The sequence below is a fragment of the Alexandromys fortis genome, unplaced genomic scaffold (genome assembly GCF_014885135.2).
Source record: "Alexandromys fortis isolate MF-2015 unplaced genomic scaffold, M_Fortis_MF-2015_v1.1 scaffold_116, whole genome shotgun sequence".
NCBI lineage: Eukaryota > Metazoa > Chordata > Mammalia > Rodentia > Cricetidae > Alexandromys > Alexandromys fortis.
Window position 1 is genome coordinate 4615620 of NW_026067998.1, and position 20964 is coordinate 4636583.

Sequence of the window (20964 nt, forward strand, 5' to 3'; positions counted from 1 at the left end):
TTTAAGATGCAGGGTGTAGCATGTCTATAGGAGTCTGTGTTTGTCTACTGGGCTTTACTCAGGGATTTAACACAAAAATGTAGTTATTCCAAGGAAAAACAGAGTACCTTTAAAAGAGACCTGACCACCCCACCCATCCACACACAGCCGCCTTTGTTAGGAGACACACTGGCAGTGGGAATCAGATCAACACAGCCCCAGCAGCCTTGCAAGCAAAACCAATTCCACAAGAAGAGGCTGCTGGGGGTGGGGAAGCCAGCTTGTTTCTTGTGTGCAGCTTGAAGATCCCAGTGCCAACATCCCCATCAGGAACAGCAGTGGTACTCTTCCGTCTCCTGATAGCAGGAGATAGCAAAGTGGAGCAAAAGTCTCCGTAAGCAGACAAGTGCACTATTGTAGCAAACCTGCTTGTAAAATGAAAGCTTTTTACTCTTCAGCTGGTTTTTAGGTGTTGTTTTTTTTTAACCTGCTACACAAGGATTCTTAATCTTACTAGAACCCCTACTGCCTATTAAAAAACAAACTTTAGAAGGCCAGATTGATAATAAATGGCTATAATCCTACAGTCGGGAGCCTGAGGTGGGGGAATCATGGACTTGAGGCAATCTGAGCCACACTGTAAATTCAAAGTACATTGTATGACATTGTAATACTCTGTCCCAAAACAAACAAAGCAAAATAGGAACAACAACAGAACATGTGCACTCAAGCTAGAGGGTCCCACAAGCCTTAGCCCCAGACAGGAAGGAGGTCTAGACAGCCACATCTAGTACAGACAAACATCCCAAACTGAAAATCCAAGCATCTAAAATCCCAAATACTCTGAAATCTGAAACATGGTGACGCCAACAAGAAAATTCCACAGCTGACCTCAGGTGACAAGTCAGGGTCAAAACACAGGCTGACCAAGAGTATCTGTAAAGTCACTTTCAGGTATGTATGTGTAAGAAACACAGGTGAACTCCGTGTTTAAACATGGGTCCTACCCCATGTTTTATTACACATGCATAAATATTCTAAAACATGAAAAAAATAAAAACCTGTATAATCTCAATGTCTCTGGTCTCAAGCAGTTTAGAGGTAGGGAAGGCTCAAGCTGTAGCTGGCTCCCCAAGGCAAAAGATTAACCATGAAAGAGCTGTGCAAAAGGCCCCACGTCCCACGCAAGACACCCAGAATGCACTGTGCATGTGAGTAATATAGGCTAGTGTCAACTGTGCACATCTACGGGGAAAGACAGACGGAGGCAGGCAACACAGTGGCCATCATTTCCAGCTGAACTTCGCTGGGACAAACTCTAAGATCCCTTGCCTCCCTTGAGAAGACCCACTGAAGAAATGAAGCACCTGGATGTGCAATAACATTACAGCTTCATCAAAAATATTCAATTAACTAATGATCAAACTGAGTTACAACCAACTCTATAAAACCCAACCACCATGCCCAAACAATTAAAAATAATTACCTCATGTTAACAAAGTTGCCCCAAACAGCTGCAAGAAAAAGAAGGAAAAAAAAATCAGTATTTAAATCTATAATATTCAGGGATTCTAACTGATCAAATTTTAATTTTTATATGCTTTTTAAAATTTTATATGCTTTTTTTACTGGAACAAAAGAATTCACAAAGACAATAAAACATATACTGTTTTTAGGAAAATCAAGACTATAAGACGGGGAAAATAAGATTCCTATGTACATCTGCAGTTCTGGCATTTTGTCCTCAACATTCTGGTTTAAGAAAGATTCATTCCTTAAAAAAACAAAAGGCAGAAGTCAAAGAATTGCACAGCTTAAAGAAGCCGGGTTCATCCCCAGATCTCTTCTGAGAGAAGCTCTCTGGGCCTGAGTGGTGGCCCTCCGTGGGGAGTCCATTCCTTCAGCACTTCCCTGCCTCCTTCTACAGCAGGCACTTGTCAGCCTCCTCCCTCTCTGGGCATAGGCACCTGACCAGCAGCAGCCTACCTACCAGGTGTCAGATTACAGTTACCGCTAGGACCTGCAGAGAATCGGTCCTGACCCAATAGTGGCATCACAGATATCTAAACACATCAAAATGTTGAGAATTTCTAATTCAGAATCTGGTATCTGAAATGTGCCCAAATCTGAAACTGAGCCTTGGTCTGATACTATGTCAATCAGGAAATTCCATGCCATGAAATTCAGTTTCATGCTCAAAATTATTTGGAATATTATATAAAATTATCTTTAGGCTGCAAGTATAAGAAACAAATGAACTTTGTGTTGAGTCTTCTCAAGACAGCTCAAGGACGTGCAAATACTCTTTTAAAAAACCTGTGGAGGGCCTGAAGAGATGGCTCATTGGTTAAGAGGACTGGTTGCTCTTCCAGAGGACCCAGGTTCAACTCCCAGAACCTACATGGCAGCTCACAAATGTCTGTAACTGCAGTTCCAGGGGATCTGACACCCACACACAACACACAAAATAAAATTAAATAATTTTTAAAAAATAAAATGATAAAAACCTCTAGAATCTGAAACATGTCTGGACCCAGTTATTCTGGACAAAGGATATGAGCCTACTATGCAAAATCCCTTTAAATTGCCGAGCAGTGGACTATTTCATAGACCCCTTTGCTGTGAGTGTTCCGTCCTGACATTCTGCCCACGGTCCTCTCTGCCTCTTTCCTATCAGCCATGGGGAATCCACACACAACATGTGCAAATGTCCTTGCTGACAGGGTTGGGACATTGAGGTTAGTATCTAAAGGGCTCAGGCATCTTCTTGTTGCCATTAGATACTGACTAGGATCAGTATCCAGAGCATCCCTCACAAGAAATCTTATTAAGAAAGGGAATATAGCTGATGCACAAAAGACTGTTCTCTCCGAGGGGACAGGAAAAGTATTAGGAATGGGGTGGAGGGGGTGGGAGGGGACCTGAACTAGCTCACTAGTGGGAAGCAAGAAACGGGAGAAATTAATATAGAGACAAATTAGAGTATTCCTAAAATTTCTGTTATTGCCCGTTTTTTCACTCAGTCTCATTATGCAGACCTGACTGGCCTTACTAAGTAGACCAGGCTGGTCCCAGACTCACAGATCCGCACACCTCTGCCTCCCAAGTACTGGGATTAAAGGTGTGCACCACCACACTCTGCTTTGCTTGGTTTGTTTTTTTAAATGGGGTCTTATTCTGCAGCCCAGGCCAACAAGAACCTGCAGCAATCCTCGCTCAAACTCGAGTGCTGAGATTACTGGTGTAAGCCACCAGTACCCAGATTGTGTTCACTTAAAAACTTTCTCCTGAGAAGAATGGCACTGTGCTCATTTCCAAAATTCCCCTAAGCTAACCCCCCAACCCTGGTGCCATGTGGCCAATGTTCCAGAGTGATATTAACTTCAAGGAAGTCCTTGGTGGACAAGAAGCCTACTCCCCTCTGAAGGCCACTCTGCAGTTCAGGAAAACGAGCAGTATTGTCACCACTCGTTGGTCTGGCCCAGAACACTTCAATTTAGAAAATATTCAAAATAAAAAGTACAAACAGAAGGTGCCCTGAGCATATTTCAAGTATGACCAGCAAAGAAAGTTCCAGAACAATATTGCTGTACTGATTCTGCTACTGGACAGGCAAGTGCTTGTCTCTAGCTCTTCTGAGTGAGTTTAGTGAACTGAAATGCTTCACCTGACCTACGTACAGCTCTATCAGCCAAGTGCCCCTGGCAAAGCCCCAATGGTGTCACCATGTTTCCACACAAAGGGACTGTCTTAGTCACTGTTCTGTAAGTGCGACACAGCACTGAGACCACAGCCGTCTTAGTCACCGTCCCATGGCTGGGAATACACACCATGGCCAAGACAACTCCGATAAGAGAAAGCATTTAACTGGGGGCTTAGTTTCAGTGGTTTAGTCCATTATCATAATGGCGGGGAGCATGGCCACGGGAGTATGGCGCTGGAGCCATAGATGAGTTACATCCTGATCCACAAGCAAGACAGTCTGACGTGGGCTTCTGACACCTCGAAGCCCACTCTCAGTGACAAATCTCCTCCAATAAAGACCACACCTCCCAGTCCTTCCCAAACAGCCCCACCAACTGGGGACTAAGTATTCAAATAAATGAGCCTATGGGGGCCATTCTCATTCAAACCACCACAAGGACTCCAAGATGGCATTTGAAATACTTGTCCAAAGGGTGGGTGGCTCTGTGTCCCTCTCTGAGCCTTTGACCACAAGGAGATCAGAAGTGATTTCTGAAGCTGGGCACAGCCAGCCTGGTGGCTCTGAGTCGCCGTGGAAGATCCTGACTAACTGGCCCCTCAGATGCTCTTTTGGGGTCCTCTTGTTCCACTGCAGAGCCCTCTCCTGCACAGGGAGGACAGTCCCTGTCCTAACTACCTACACATACACAATGTAGATTATAATAGCAAAGAATGAACTCGGTGTGATGACTGCTTTTAAATGTCAATTTCCCACAAGTGTGAATCATCTGAGCAGAGTGTCCCTTGAAGAACTGTCTTGATTGCCCCTGGCTGATGTAGGAAGGCCCATCTCAAATGCAGGCAACACCTTCAGGTAGCAGCCTAGATAAATAAGCCATGGAAAAAAGAAAATCACCTGCCTTTTGATCAGTTGGCCCTGTCTCTTGCTACCAAATTAATTTACTTTGTGGCTGCTGCTGATTCTTTCTCAGATGTTTTAACCAACATCTCCTGCCTTTGAATGTGGGCTGAGGACCAGCAGCTCTCCAGGAATCCTCCAGGTCTTTGGCACAGACAGGGACTGCTGAGGCACCAGTCTTTCAAACTAAGCAAATACCAGACTCTTGGCTTTCTCTGGTATAATGCAACTGTTGTACTATTTCCAGAGTATCGATTAAGCTCTGGTCTCTCTTCAGATTGCAGAAATCTTTTGCCTTTTACTAACAAATGTGTACATGCACACATGTGTCAGTGCATTCTATGGTGTGTGTGTGTTCTATGGGCTGCTCCTCTAGAGAACTCTAACTAGCAGGGATGGCAAAAAGAACTTTAAAACAGCTGATCTTGGAGCCCTGAGGCAGGCTTTGAGCTAGGGTTCTACTACTAGTCCTGGGTGCTGTAAGAACCTGTTGGCAGGAACAGAACTCTCATGCTGAACTCCTATGTAAAGGCTATCCGTCTTAATGAGGACAGCAGGATGTACATGGATCTGAGTTCTGTGGAACCATCAGATGACTGGGATATGCTCTGCAGAGAAAGCTTTCCTTCACATATAAAGACGGCAAATACAGAAAAGCTGATGGAAAGCCACCAGCACATTAAATGTGTCTCAATGTTGTTTAGAGACGCAGGGTGCAAACAAATCTATTTGGATGACTCAGACACCTTTGGGGAGGGCAACTTGGTTAGCCAGAAGGGGAAGAGACGCTCCAAGTGTCCTGGGTTATTTGAATATTGACACTGTGAACTAAAACTAAATCCCAGAACGTCACATAAGGTTCCCAGAAGGCCAGAATCTTTCTAACCAGCTGCAAATTGCCCTAAGAGCCTGGCGCTCCCCAGGAGCAGGCCGACAGAAGAGCTTGCTGGGAATGGGCATTCACAGCAGATGTGGCTAGTTCCCAGAGGTGGAATTCACTGTCTGCAAATTCTCTGCCAGAGTCACTACTGCCATCTGCAGCAAGACACGCGTGGATCCTGTGTCACACTCAAAGTCCTCAGGAACTCCTCCTAACACAAACATATCCCAATCTTTACAAGTCAGAGTTTGCAGAACAACATCAAACCTGGTGAAGACAGTAGGAAGAAACGGAAAGAAAACACCTAACAACTTTTCACCTCCAAAGAGCAAAACTTCTCTGACGAGCCAGGCATGGTGAGTCATGCATATAATCACAGCACTTAGGAGGCTGAGACAGGAGGACTGTGAGTTGGTGGCCAGCCAGGCTGTAGAGCAAGTTTCTGGGCTATAGGGAGAGACTCATTCTAAAGCAAACAATGGATAGCTGACTTCGCAACTATCAAAGAAACAAGCATGAAGTGATAAGGAGTGTTACTCTCTCCAGGGCTCCTAGGCTACCAACAGAGACCTGGGTGCTTCAGGAAATGCAACCACACCATTTCTCTGGCGTTTGCTTGTTAAACAGATGTAGGATGACCCTAAGGACAATGTGGCAGTATTTTTTCTCAAAGAATTGAAATATACCTTCCCTGATGCTACTAAAGGAGTATTAACTCTTTAGATTTTCTTATGAAAATGGAGTTGTTAAAAAGAGAGCAAGAAAGGCAGAAAACTCTCCCCAGTACCCCAGCATCAGACCAGGCAAAGTTGTTAAAGCACCACTCTCCCCACTGTTCTGGAACCCACAAAGCTCAGGTACCATCGGGCCTCATCATTCGAGGGTGCAAACGACAGAGACAGCAGCGGAAGGCAGTATTGGGGACCCTGCGCAGAGCAAGCCACGCCAGTCTGTCTGTCGGGTTGCTGCCTTAAATTTTTGAATGGTTAAGTCTGTTTTTTCATTTAGAGTTTGTGGGGCCAAAGAGGGCCAGCATGTGGGGAAGGGGTCTAAAACAAACGCCCAGGGGCACAATTCGCACCTGTCCCTCTGTCCACAAATATGACACTCAGTGGGCTGTACCCTACCTGAGGAAGCACTCAGGGCTCATTTTCCACAGGGGGAGCCATCACTGTGGGCAGACCCTGTGTGACACAGTGGTTCCTGGCGGTCAGGCTAACAATGTGCCAAGGCAATCATTAAGTCATGGGGCGGGGTATGGCAGGCGGAGTCAGGGATGTGCAGCGAAGGAATGAGACCAAGAGAAAGGCATGGAGAGAGGAGGGGAGGGATGTGAGCAGTGGAGAGGGGCTGCAGGTGGGGACTCTGAGTAGAGGGGGCTGCAAGTGTAGGGCAGAGCAAAGAAGGCAGGAATGGGGGGGGGGGTGCATATAGAGACCAAAGATCAGGGACCAGAGAGATGGCTCAGGAGGTAAAACTGCTTGCCATGAAAGCTCCCGGAATCCACTTTAAAAAGCAAGATGGGGTGGCATAGAGCTATAATCCCAGCACTTGTACAGAAAACTTAACCAGAAAGCTCAAGGGCCAGCTAGCCTGAAGTATACCGCACAGCAACAGAAACTACTAGAGAGGCCATTGAAACAAGGTAGAATGAGGACAGACTCCTGAAAGTTACCCTCTGACCACCACACTCAGGCCAGATCGTGTATACAACCACCAAAATAAACAAATTAGAGGAAGGAGTAGGAGGTGAATATGATCAAATATATTGCATACATGTATGAAATTCTCAAAGAATTAGTAAAAAGAATTGAAAGCAAGGCCTTGAGCTTATTATTATACCCAGCAGCATCATTTTGAACAGTATGAAGGTGGAAGCAACCCGAGTACCTATGATCAGATGAACAACAGACAGAATGATAAACACAGTGGAATATCACTTAGACTTAAGGAAATTCTAATACAGGCTACACAATGTGGATGAGCCTAAGTAAAAACACTAAGCACTCACACATAGACACACACATGCACACATACATTTATGCACACATATGCATTCACATGTACACATGTACACGCTCACACACAGGCACATACACATGTGCACACACAATGTATGAATATATGAAGAAGTTTTCACTGTGGTCATATTCATATGATAGAAAGCACAATAATCAGGAGCTGGAGGGAAGGCTGGGGGAGCTATATAATTGGTCCACAGCATCAGATGGGGAAGATTAAAATATCCTGGGGACAGGTTATAAAATATACGAATATACTTGGCATTTCTGAACCATATACTTAGAAATGTTTAAAACACTGGCTGGGAGAGAAACGTGATACAGTACACATTAGCATACTCAGATACACACACACACAAAGAGAGAGAGAGAGAGAGAGAGAGAGAGAGAGAGAGAGAGAGAGAGAGAGAGAGAGAGAGAGAGAGAGAGAGAGAGAGAGAGAGAGAGAGAGAGAGAGGGAACGCTAAAGTGGTAAATTTTATATTATGTGTATTTCATCATAACGTTTAAACAAAGAATAAACCTAAAAGCTAGCAAATGTCATAGGAATTTTTTTGGTCCTTGTATGACACAGCACAGACTCACTGCAAGATTAAACCAGGGCAAAATATGTAACTGTCGTACACCTCAGTTTCCCCATCTATAAAACGGACCACAGCTCAACACCCCCCCACCCCCTCACTGTAGGACAGCCAGGTGACCCAGGAGGCCTCCACTCCTGCTCCAGTACCCACTGCTGCAGCTGTACTAGTGAGTGGGGATGGGGTAGAGACGACAGGCAAGTGGGGGCCTGAAGAGGACACTGAATGCCTCACTGTGTGTGGTGATGGTGGTGGGGTCTCCTGCACCACACTCAGAACCTGGGGACTCCACCTGTAAGTAATTAAGGTGAACTGGAATAAAGGGAGGAGGGAATCAGAAATAAACTACACAATCGCAAAGGAACTAAGAGGAAAACAGCAAAGACCCCACCTTGGCAGTCTCCTTCAGAGGACCCCGCAGAGTTCACGGCCATCCCAGAAGGCCTGCCTACCACTAGCTCCCATGAGCAGCCCAGGTACTGAATTCTTTCTCTTGATTAGAGCTGAGCCGCCCCCACACCTCCGATCTGCTGCTGCTGCTGCTGACATAAACCAGCTGCCTGCTCACTTCTTTAAAGAAAAACACAAATGAAACCCAGGCACCTAGAGTATTTACATCAACGAGAAGTGGCTGTTCTGTTTGCATTTCTGGAAATGCTATAAAATGCTCACAGATACTCAGAATAGCACTGCGAGGTCTCAGCACCCTGACAACATTCAGACTCCCTCTGAAAAGCAGGCTGTCTGAAGAAGGCCAAATGTTTTCTCTTGTTGTTCTACTTTACTTATTTATTTTGGTTACAGAAACTCAAAATAGCTAAACCAGGAAGGAAGAAAAAAAAAAAAAAGATCCAAGCAAAAAAAAAAAGCGGTCAAAAGATCTGAAAGTCACTTTGAAGAGAGGTTCCATTGCCCTTCTAGCCTGCAAGGAAACTCCTGCCCCAGCAGTTTGTTTCCATGTGCTCTACACACACTGGCCTTTCTGCACAGTAAGTTTTAAGTATTTATATCCCTAGAAAGCAGAGAGCATAGACGCTTCATTTTCTAAGGGAAAGAGCAAGGCTTGTCCCAAGTTACAGGTTCCTGAAGAGGGACAGATGAAACCTCTCTATCCGAAAAGACACAGCCCTGAGTGACTGCTCCTTGCCTTGATGCTTGTCTGTTCTCTGCAGTGTTCTTAAAACTGTCGCATTTGCAGAATGGAAAGACATTTTTAAAAAGCAAAGGTGGCGTGGATGTGGGCCCAGGGCACACAGAGAACCGTGACTCGTCTCAGCAACTAGACACTTACCACAAGAGCCAAGAGACTTGACAATAAACATTCCTGGACTTGTGTGAGTCACCTCAGGCAGCTGTGACCAAGTTCCAGACTCCAAGACTTACAAACAACCTAACTGTGCTCCATTCAATTTGGAGGCTAACTGTGAGGACAAACAGGCTTTTGTCTTGTGAGAACTCACAGGTTTGTGGATGACACATTCTTAACAAGCGGTAGACTTACAGACCAGCCCTCTGGGGCATTAATATTCACGAGACTACACCATGACCCAATCAGGGCTCCATTTTCTCAACATTTGAATTCCAGGCCATGGTCAGTCCACAGTGCTGGCATGGAGAGCATACGCCAGGGTTAAGACCTGCCAACATGTCTCCCACGAAAAGGCTGCACCCACAAGAGGCACAGAGGTAGGCATTTGGGGCAGAGAGGCCAACATGAGGTTCTGCCTAAGCCCACTGGTCTCCATTCATATTCTGCCTTTTCTGACTTCAGAACTCTGTCTCCCTGTTCCTTGTTTCCTGCCACTCTGGCTCATGCTCCCCTCCACCTCCAACACCCAACAATACCCAAACGACGTCTGCAGTAGGAATTCCTACCCAGTAGCCTTCAAGTTACCGCCCACTTGGGCGTGGCCTCTTACACTATATATGCCCACATAAAGCACTTATCTGTCCTCTTTCCAGGCTGCTGGATTCAGTTGCTGTTCCCCAATCAAGCAGAGGACTGTGATCTGTGAGTCTACACTAAATAAATAACCCTTTATTATACTCAACTCTGAGCTAGCGTGGCTTCTTTTTTTAGCGTCTTTCTTCAGTTGTCTATCAGCTGAACGCTGCCCTGTTCCCTCAGATTCGCACGGCCTGTTTCTCGAGGTCCTTGCCACTCTTATCTTGAACAAGTCGTAAGGAATGGCACGAGAAACAGGAAACTGCTGACAGCAGAGATCCTAAGCCCTGCTTCTGATACAGAACGTGTGGACTTTTCCCACACCGGGAACCCACTCACCAAATCTCTAAACGCCAGTCTGGGTTCCCAACAAATACACCCCCTCTGCCACCAAGACCTCCTAGGCAAAGGGCTTTATACCGTGGAGCTGTTTCCACCTGAGAGACCAACTGCACAGCTGGAATTCCTGTGGTCCCGCCCCCCTCTCCCCCCCCCCCCACTCAGTGCTGAACTAGATAAAGCACTTGAGGACAATGCTCAGAATTCCTAGTTGGTCTGTTTAGAGAGGATGTAACCGGAAACAGTCGAATGAAGCACCAGCATATGCCAAGGTCAGAATTAGGATAGCAGCCATGCCCTTCCAATAGCTTCACCAACCCAATCTCATTGTACTAAGGTCTGTGGCCAGAACCCCAAGGTCCAGGGAGTGGGGCTGACACTTTCAGTTTGATGGCAATCTCCTTGTGACAGCCTGGGGCCCAGGCTAACCCAGCTCCCCAGCATAAACTTGAGTATTTTAAGGGGCAGAAGACATTCCCATCACTCAGAAAATTACAAGGGTTTAGGACAACTGTATCAAGAACCCAGAGCAAAAACTAATTTAACCTTGTCTTCTATTGAACCAGGCTTGAGACACTGTCATTTCCAACGTACTCCCAATAAATGAGAGGAAAGTATATGAAAAACTCAACACAAAAAAAGACATACCAGTAGTTTCAAACATTGGAGGGATGCTCAGCCACTCAAAAAGAGAAGTAGGGAAGTACAGATTAAACTGTAGGGATAGTGTTAGGTCGTGATTGATCACAGATCTACTGCTGCAAAGAGACACCATGGCCAAGGCAACTCATAAAAGGAATAAAGTAACTGGAAGCTTAACAGTTTGAAAGGGTGACTCCATGATTATCACAGTGGGGAGCAGGGCGGCAGACAGGCAGACAGGGCACTGAAGCAGTAGCTGCTAAGAGCTTACACCTGATCCCTAAGTGGGAGGCACAGGGAGCAATCTTGGGCTTTTGAAACCTCAAAGTCTACCCCCAGCAAAACACCTCCTCCTCCAACACAGCTACAACTTCTAATCCTTCCCCAAGCAGTTCCACCATCTTAGAGACCAAGCATTCAAACATATGAGCCTATAGAGGCCATTCTCAATCAAACACCATAGGTGACTAGCCCACCATTGGTACAGCATTCCTGCAGGCCAACAAGAGACCAACAGAAGAAAGTCTGAGCCCTATCTCTGGCTCTTGGAAAAAGACACTGCCTTCCAAACTGCCCCAAAATTATATATTACAAAGACACTGTTGCTTGCCCGACAATCACCTGGCCAGACGGCCACCGGTTCGTTCATGAAAGCTGACAAAGATAACGAACCCTTGAATGAGATATATGCATAACATACATCCCAGAGCACTCCCCTCCACATAGGAGCTCACTCAGACTCACTGCTGAGCCCTCTACACCACAAGCTTGGCAGAGTTCTACCTCAAGTGTAGTTTTCCCCCCTCTCTGATTTTTGAATACTGGCCAGAACCCTAAGCTTGCAGTGGGGACAATCTGGACACTCACACTGCCGCTGAAGACCCCGCCCCTGCCCCCTCACTCTCTCAAGCCGCTTCACTGTCGTCTACACTCTAACTCATAAACTGTGACTCTCTTTCTTTCCACAGCCCTCTGCTGCACGAGTCCTCTCCTCTAGCCCTTCTTCCCAGCAGCCGTGGGGATTTACAGCTGGCCTGCCCTGTTGTTTTCCCCTCTCTGATAACATGGTCCTCGGGTTTCTGGTGTGGGAGGTCCTTTCTGTACTTGTTGCTTTTATTGGTTAATGAATAAAGAGAATGCCTTGGCCTGTTGACAGGGCAGAAGTTAGGTAGGCAGAGAGATGGAACTGAATGCTGGGAGAAAGAAAGGCAGAGAAACGTCATGGAGCCACTGCTGGAGATAGGCAATACACAAATGAATGGAGATGGGTTAAATTATTATGTAAGAGTTAGTCAATAAGAGGCTAGAGCTAATTGGACAAGCAGTGATTTAATTAATACAGTTTCTGTATGATTATTTCAGGTCTAAGTGCCTGGGAACCAACAAATGACCTCCTCCAAGAAGTTTCTTCTTCTTCTTTTTTTCTTGTTTTATTTATCAAGATAGGGTTTCTCTGTAGCTTTGGAGCATGTCCTGGACCTAGCTCTTGTAGACCAGGCTGGCCTCGAACTCAGAGATCCACTAGCCTCTGCCCCACGAGTGCTGAGATTAAAGGTGTGTGCCACTACCGCCTGGCCTAGTCCTCAAGTTTCTTTGCGTGTCTGTTTTTAAGCACTTCTGTCGATGAAACTAAGAGCCCACAAAAGGGGACCCCAACTTCCCTTTTCTCACATGTGTACAAAATAAACATTTGCAAATACATTCTTTAGGGGGGACACTTGTCATGAGGCTGGTGGAAACCTGTACAGAAGTCTATCCTCTGCAGGGGTGTCTGGAAAGCATGGCCCCTCCCCATAGGATACTGCTCAGAGGATCACTACATCGCAAGAAAAAAGGGTGGCCTCCACAAACCCTCACACATCTCAACAAGATGGCATCCATACAGACACACAAGTGTCTGTATTTGCAAAATCTAACAGAGAATGGAAAAGCAAGCTAGTGACGGGAACTTCACGGTGAGGCAGCAGAAAGAGAGTTCTGGTAGTCCTTTTCTGTCCCATGTGCATGGCTGACACACAGTCAACACTCATCACAAACCAAAAATGCCAGCTCATGCTGACCAAGCAGCACAGTGCCTTATCTACCGTGAGCAAGAGCAGCTTCCCCTCAGGATCCAGAGTGTGGGTGCCACAGGGCTCTGTTTTGCTTTGCCGCTGCCCAACAACACTTGAGAATTGTAGTGCATATTACTAGCCTGGAAAAGGACCCAAATTCAAAAATCTGAAGTCTGGTTGCTAGCGAATTTGAACAGTTTTACCAACACTATAAAACTGAGAATTTATCACTAAAACATCATTAGTGTTTTACCTGTAGACAGAACAAATGAGTTAAACTGATGGTGTTGGCCACAGACTTTCACTGTGGGCAAAAGGAAATGTAAGTGTGAACCAGGGGAGGGAGGGAGAGAGAGGGAGGAAGAGAGGTGGGAGGGAGGGAGAGAGAGGGAGGGAGAGAGGTGGAAGGGAGGAAGCCAGCCACACTGAAATTTATATTGGCAGTATCACCAAAAACTCACAGAAGAAAATGGCTGCATTTCCCAGCTGTGCAGACTGCGGACAACGATGGCCATCAGGGAAGCACAGGGCTGCGGCTCCACTGTGAGGAGCAGGGATCCTTGGAGAGATGGGTCATCCCAGATTCAGAACACAGGAAGAACAAGATGAGCCCAGAGCATGGAGAAGCCACAAGCATTCAAAGACAATGCATGAGTACACAGTGCTCTTAGAAAGAGACCATAATAAAGATGACTGAACGAAAGCTCACAAATGTATCTTGCTCTGACTGATAGAACTTGCATAAACTTCCCACAGATGTAATTAAGCATCTCAAGACAAACGATCATTTCAGATTATCCAGGTGTGTCCTAAAACCAGCGATAAATGTCCTCCTAGAAAACACCATGAAGATTCGACAGCTGGAAGATGAGGAAGCCATGTGACCACAGAGGCAGAGACTGGTGGAGTGATGCAGTCACAAGCCAGGACACCTGGAGCTCTGAGAGCTGGAGGAGGAAGCTCAGGCTTGACAACTCTGATGTCAGAATACATTTGTCTTATTTGTCTTATTCTAAAGCCCACGCATTTGGGCAACAGCAGTACCCACCAGAAACTAATACAGAGAATGAGAAAAAAAGGGAAGGATGGAGAGTTCTTTTCAGTTAACAGTAAGAGCAGATGGACTAACTGGATAACAGAGTTCTTTTCCGATAACAGGAAGAGCAGATGGATTAACTAAATTAGAAAAATCACTACCTATAACCCCCCCCCCCAGAGAAATACTGCACCAGGCAGGAGAAGCAGATACATGCAGCCTCAAGAATCACTCTATATTATGCTTGGGACATGCACTTGTAAGAGAAGCAATGTGACAGCTAGCCCTTCCAGTCCATCAGGTTTGGCATCACTAACAGAAGAACCAACTCAACATTACTTGTCTCCTGATGTGATATCAGTTAGTAAGCCATTAATTATGAAAATCGGTTTTGATGCTAGACAACCACAATGCCACTGGATTATATCCCAAGTCAGTAATAGAACGTACGCCCAAATTTAATAACAATGAAGCAATCAGATAAACCCAAAATGGGAATGTTGTGAAGGTAGCTTTACATTTCAAAAAATATCATGAAAAATATGTATGTATATGTACATGCATGTGTGTGAATAAGGCTATTCAATCAAGAAATTTATGAGATATGGCACCCAAATGAAATACACTATGTACATCTTTGCTGGATTCCATATTTAAAAAAATAAAAGCAGACTGAGGAAATGGCTCAGTGGGCAAAGTGCTTGCCACACAAGAATGAAGGCCTGGGTTTGAACCCCCCAGCACCAATGAAAAAATCTTACACAGCAGTGCAGGTCTGCATAATCCCAACACTAGGGAGAGAGAGACAGGAGGATCCGTGGGCTTGCTGCCCAGCCAGTCTACCCCTATCGGTGAGCTTCAGGTTCAGCGAGAGACGAGTCTCAAAATCAAGATGGAGAGAAACTGAATAGCTCCATCACCTTACAAGGGCTAATTGCCAAGCCAGAGGAAGAGAAACCCACAGCAACAACTTAGCTTGCTTTCACAACAGAACACTAGCCCAAAGGTGAGGATCGGCATGCCTGTTACGTCCACAGCAGGCTGTGAACACAACCATTATTCAAGGTCACCAAGCAGAGAGAAGGTGACACCAAAGAAGGGACAGTAGACTGGACACAGTGGCAACTAGGTGCACAGGGCAGAGCCTGACATTTTCCAGAAACAGTAGGACTGGCTTCACGCTTCTCAAACACTACAAGTTGGGAAGGAATGGAAAATGCTTCCAAAATCCTGAAAAGATGCTTTTCTGGGATTCTACCTTCATTCAATCCCTAAACATGAATGGAGAAAAGGCACTGTGGATAAAGTGTCAAAGTGCCTGAAGGTAGGCAGAGCCACATAGATTTTGAAGCTGGCAGCCCATCCCCAGCCACATCTCTGGAAGGTGCCAACACAAGAATATCATAATACTTACAAGCAGCCTGGGCAAAGACAACTGGGAAAAAAGAAAAGAAAAAACACGTTGGATCAGTCGCAATACAGAGAGAGAAAACACATTTAAAAGGGGCAGGGGAGATAACCAAGAACAAAAACACAGGGCATGGCTCCCATCCAGCAGCATTTAGTCGGGCATGTAAACACCAAATGATCTCAAATACACCGTGTGGACATGGGGATGGGGTCAGCCAGAGCATGGCGAAGGGGAAAAGAAAGCACACACCTGATCAATTTCCAAAGAAGTCAGAGTTACAGTCCATCTGAAAAGTCAAGAACTGTTAGATTCAGAAGGAGAACGAAGCCAAAATGATCATAATCATGAGCCTGGTGGTAAGTGCTGGGGACTGGTGGCAGAGGAAACTGTTGAATAACACACCGTGCAGAGATTATTTGACCACAGACCTTGCAAAGACTCATCAAGTCTTCTTCCATTTATCCAGGTTGAAAACCAAAAGCACCACTGGTAAGCATTTCAAACCTCTGCCAACTACATGGAAGGTTGTAGTCAAATTCAACTCATTCCCTTGGGCTCTTTCAATGTACAGTCTTAAGTACCACAGGGGCTGAGGCAAAGGCAAGGGAAACTTCGTGCAGATAAAAACATCTATTTGCATGAAAAAGAAGTGTGACATTGGAGTCTGTCTAGGTAACACACACCCAAAGCCCTGACACAGAAGGTACAGGAGAGGGAGGACAGCAGGTCAGCCACAACAGGCACAAAGGCCGGGGGAGAAAGACTATTTCTCGAAAGCAGACTGAAGGCGAAGGTGCCATAATTGGTAGTATTTGTGTATTGCTACACATAGGTGGTTGCGATGTTCTATTGTAACGGGGCAGGATTATTAATGAGGAGTGAGATTAGGATCACAGGCTCACCAGAACTAGATGATAAATCTTCACTGCTGAAGACAACACACTTTGGCGGCAGGACATAGGGAAATAAAGCTGAAACCAATATGAAAATGTGCTCCCTGCTGACTAGCTTTCATTGTGACAAAAGGCCACTGGGGGTGAAAGCTCACAGATGGCATCCTCGCAGTAACCCTCATGCTAAAATACCAACCTTCCAGCGAAGATGTGCCCTGTGTGGCAATGATGTCACAAAAGTTAGAGAGCAACCAACTGCTTTGGATTGATCTGAAGTCAGACCCACAGGCAATTCAGACCAAGAGCTATAAAGCTGGTTAAAAGCCCATGGCTCAGAAGGTTGCATGCCCCAGGGCCCAACCAAATACTGTTGTTCTGTTCTGCTAAAGAAGAGACCTGGTCAAAGCACTGACATCAGTGTCTATCCTAAACAAGGCATCATAGAACTCTTCCACCAACACTCAGGGAACATCTTAGAAAATAGGAGGAAAGAGCAAACCGAAGGCCTACAAGATGGGAAGGAGTGTTGTGAAATGCTATCTTTCGCGACACAACCACTGTACCCATGAACTCATTGCTACCATGGTTACCTACACAAGATCAAGTCAACAAGGATGGGTCAACATTCTAGCAGGCAGCACTGACTGGACTTAGTGCATTGCTAACAACAAAAAAGTAGGCATAACAGGGTTGGGGTATCTAGGAGAGAGGGGGGTGTATATGATCAGGATATATTGTTTATATGTGTGAAACTGCCAAAGAACAAATAAAAGGTATTCAGGTTAAATAGAACTCACAGGTGCTGCCATGGAATACATTTCCAGCATCCTCCGATAGGACTAATCAATCAGAAGCCCTGTGACATTCCTGGCAAAGCAACTCTGATTTACCAGTACCACTCATTATTAATACGGTCTCCAACCTAGCCTTTAAATCCTCATGGGTAAACTCGGCACCCATTCTCTGAGTAGGTCCAAGACCTCGCTGGCCACCAGCTTTAGCCTGTCTGAGTAGCTTCCTCATTGTGCTGCCATTCCACACTCCCAGAACACCGCTCTTCCCCGTGTATTACCAGACTACTGTTTGCTCTTCCGCGCCACAGGACCTCTGCAAGCGCTGCTTCTTCTGGAAAGCACCCCGTCCTGTTAGCTCCTAGGTATCCTTCATTCTCAGCTCACATCCTGGCTTCTCAGGGAAACCAACGTCCTTGACTGCTCTCTCTTGGGCGTCCCTGCCATAAACACCGAGCATTCTCCTGTCACATCAGTTTGCAAACTTAACCTTATTTGCAGGAGTACTGGATCCATGCCCTTCTCTCTCCTGGCAAATGGTTTTCCAGGCAGGATCTCCCTCGGAAGGACTTCTGCATTGCTGAGAATCTAAGGCCTCAGGGTCAAACCAAACCAACCAACCAAACCAAACAAACAAAAAAAGATTCTCTAAAACCACATCAAAAGCATCTTAGAAGATATTAGAAATGGAAAAGTTCCAGGCGCATCCCAGACCCATCAAATATAAAACACATTATTTTAAAACCCCGCTGGGTGACTCTGATGCACTCAACTGTGAGAATCCTGTGCTTGAACTACTGCATCCAGGTTCTGTACCCACAAAGAAAAGCCCGATGCTGGGGCACACCATGCTGTGCCTGGCTGCCACCTTCAACAACTGCCAAAGTTCAAGACTGAGTGAGATGGGCCGGAGGAATGAACGGCTGGTAAAAGCTCTTGCTATGTCTCTAAAAATTCTCTACTTACTAATTCTAAACACCGATGCCTACCTTAGAAGCCCTCTGTAAGAAAATCAACACCGAAACTGCTGTCCAAGGACTGAGATCTAGTTCCAGATCAAGGCCTTTTAGGGACTAGAATGAAGCTTGACTCAGACGAATAAAGGTGCACATCTCTCATGCTCTTAATTTTCTCACCCATAAAATGGTAATAATAATGGTATTACCCACATCTTGAGGTACGTGAAATAACCAAGCGCTGCAGCTGATGAGTCATACCTACACACAGTTAAGCACTCGGCTAACCCAGGCATTGCTATTATCACAGTAATAATTACTCAGCTGTAAGGGGTATTTCTCTTGAATATGAGTTCTTTTCGACACAGATCCTCACACTTGAGGCTAGTTCTTCCTTCCCTGCAGAAACCAACCCAGACCTAAAACTTCTCCTAGCAACCAGAAGCCTTTCCAGAGCGTCCTGGCTCCTCCTCCTGGCTCAGCTGAGCAGTAGCAGGCAGGCAGCATCCTACTAGACCCTTCAAGCCATCAGCTAAACTCACTTTCCCAAGTGTCTACTCACCTGGGAATAGAGTCTCGAAACTCAGTCACTTAGCAGGACTTTTTTTTTTCGAGTATGTCTGCCAGGGTGGCCAAGATTTAGAAGGCACTCACTCTGAGAGCTATTTTTAGCCCAATTTTGGTACTCGGTAAAGTATTAATAGCAGCTATTCTATCCCCACCGCACAGTTCAACAACAACAAAATAAAATAAAATAGGACTTTGCCTCCTCTGAGAAGCGGAGGGTCCCTCACCTGCCTGCGCAGTGGCTTTACCCCATCTCCAGATAGCCAGACTGTGAGGACTCAAATGACACATGCCCCGCCCGGTCCTCTATGGTGTGCCTCCTTCCCGGGCTTGGCCCTAGTCCCGCCACGCCGCCGGAGGAGTACCTGGCACGGAATGGGGGGCGGAGGAGCTGAACACCGGAGCATGGCAACACAGGACATCCACGGGGGATGGCAACACTCGGCTCCCCCCAGAGTTAAATGCTGAGTAATTTTCCTGCGGAGCAAACAGAGTAGGGATCCTGCCAATGGCTACAGTATTTTTATCCTTCTTAACCAGCACCGTCCCCAAGGGTGTCCCCGAGCGGCAATCTCCAGGATCGCTAGCCGGGACCGAGCGGGTTCCCCAGACGCCATGGACACGGTGGCCAGTACGAGCTGCCGGGGAGGAACGAGGTCGGTCGAGCCCGCCGTATCGTGTCTACGGTTCAGGGAACATGACCACCGCGTCCGGGGCAAAGGCCCCTCCACCGGCCACCAGGTCGGACGCCGGGCCTCCGCGGAGGCGGGCTGCAAGCAAAGCAGCAGCGGCTCCACCGCACAAGTTCAGCCTCGTGGAAGCGGGGTACCCGACTCCCGGCCCTGCACAACCCGCCACTCGGCCGCAGAGCCCGCTCCCCGCCGCCGCGCGGGAATGAATGGGCTCCCGCCCACCGCGCGTGCACTCACAGGCGGCGTAGGCGAGCAGCGCGATGGCCAGCAGCAGCTTCATCCTCCTGCGGTTGACTGAAGAGACCAGGCGCAGCAGCCCCTTGCTCACCATGCCCGGGAACCGCACGGGTCCAGGGCCTGCCGCGCCGGCCAGCCGCTGCACAATGCGCGGCGGCCCGAGCCCCGCCCCCGCGCGCCCGCCCCGCCCCCGCGCGCTCCGCTTCCTGCCCGCTGAGCTACTGCGCTCGCGCGGCTCCGTCCCGGCCTCCGGCCCCGCCCACAACCACGCCCCCGCCCGCCTCCTCCACCTCTCCCGCAGGCGCAGTGCGGTGCCTGAACCTTCTGAGACAGCGTCAATCAAGACGGGAAGGGCGGGCGCAGCGGGTCGTGCCGAGCGCGCGTGCGCAGGCTGGTGTGTTTGCCAGCACTCGTCCTCCGGCTAGAGTTAAACCGTTGACACACACTGGTTGCGGAGGTGCGACCGCCGCCCTCAGGACATTTGCGTATCCTGTGCCGCCAGCAAGGCTGTCCAAGCTGAAGAGCTGGCTTGTTGTACGTAGTTGGTGGGTTTGTAAATGAGTAGTCGCGTTTCTGTGAATGCGGTGCCCAGGAAGTTACCCGGCCTTTCCAGCTGTTGTTTTTGCTTAAGTTGCAACAGGGCAGGAAAGTGATAAATCCCTAACACTACCAGTGAATCGGCAATACTTTATTTAGCATCGACCGCAGTTCCTTTCTTTTAAAGATAAAACGCATATTATCATAAAGGTGTTGCTAATCCTAGTCATTGGGGCCAAACCACGGTCAAAGGTGACGTGGAGGCAGAAGACGGACCATGGGTTTGGAGGGAGTGGATAGCGGTGGCTATGATCAAAGTATACTGTATGCTGTATGCATGTAAGAATATGCCATAAGAAAGATGTAAGAAAGGTCATTGCAATTATTATGTGCCAATAAAATTTCCAGGATAAAGGAAGAAAGTGGTAAACAAAATTGAGTCTTGCCAGAGAAAAAACAATCTTTGTTGTATGGCTAGTGATGCTGTGTAGACTGTCTGTGAAATACCTGAATTCGTGTCTTTGCATTGTTTTTGTGAGGTGGGGTCTCGTTGTAATCCAGAATTCAGAATCCTCCTGCCTCAGACTTCCAAGCGCTGGGATTATAGGTGTGCACCTCAGCCTTCTAGCCTGAATCAGTTACTTAGACAGATATTTATTGAATGCCTATCGCAAATAAATAAGTCATAGGGTCTTCAAGTATCAAACTCGCCCCTGGATTCAAAGAGAAGTTTGGCTGTATGGGAGGTGCTGATCTTCAGACTTCTCCAAGTCTCAGGCTGGAGGGAGCAGTAGCTCTGA

At 46.9% G+C, this 20964-nt stretch overlaps 1 protein-coding gene across 2 annotated transcripts in view; it reads right to left on the reverse strand.

Moving 5' to 3' along the window:
- The window catches only part of Uxs1 (UDP-glucuronate decarboxylase 1), a 65199-nt gene extending 45410 nt beyond the window's left edge, over window positions 1–19789 (reverse strand). For both annotated transcript variants that reach the window (XM_050160525.1, XM_050160524.1), the window contains exons 1-2: window positions 19628–19789; window positions 1466–1493 (exon numbers count right to left, since the gene is read on the reverse strand). In XM_050160525.1, coding sequence (XP_050016482.1) covers window positions 1466–1493; window positions 19628–19721 — 122 coding nt within the window. In that variant the 5' untranslated portion in view covers window positions 19722–19789. The remainder of the gene's footprint in view (window positions 1–1465; window positions 1494–19627) is intronic.
- Between the last annotated feature and the right edge of the window lie 1175 nt (window positions 19790–20964).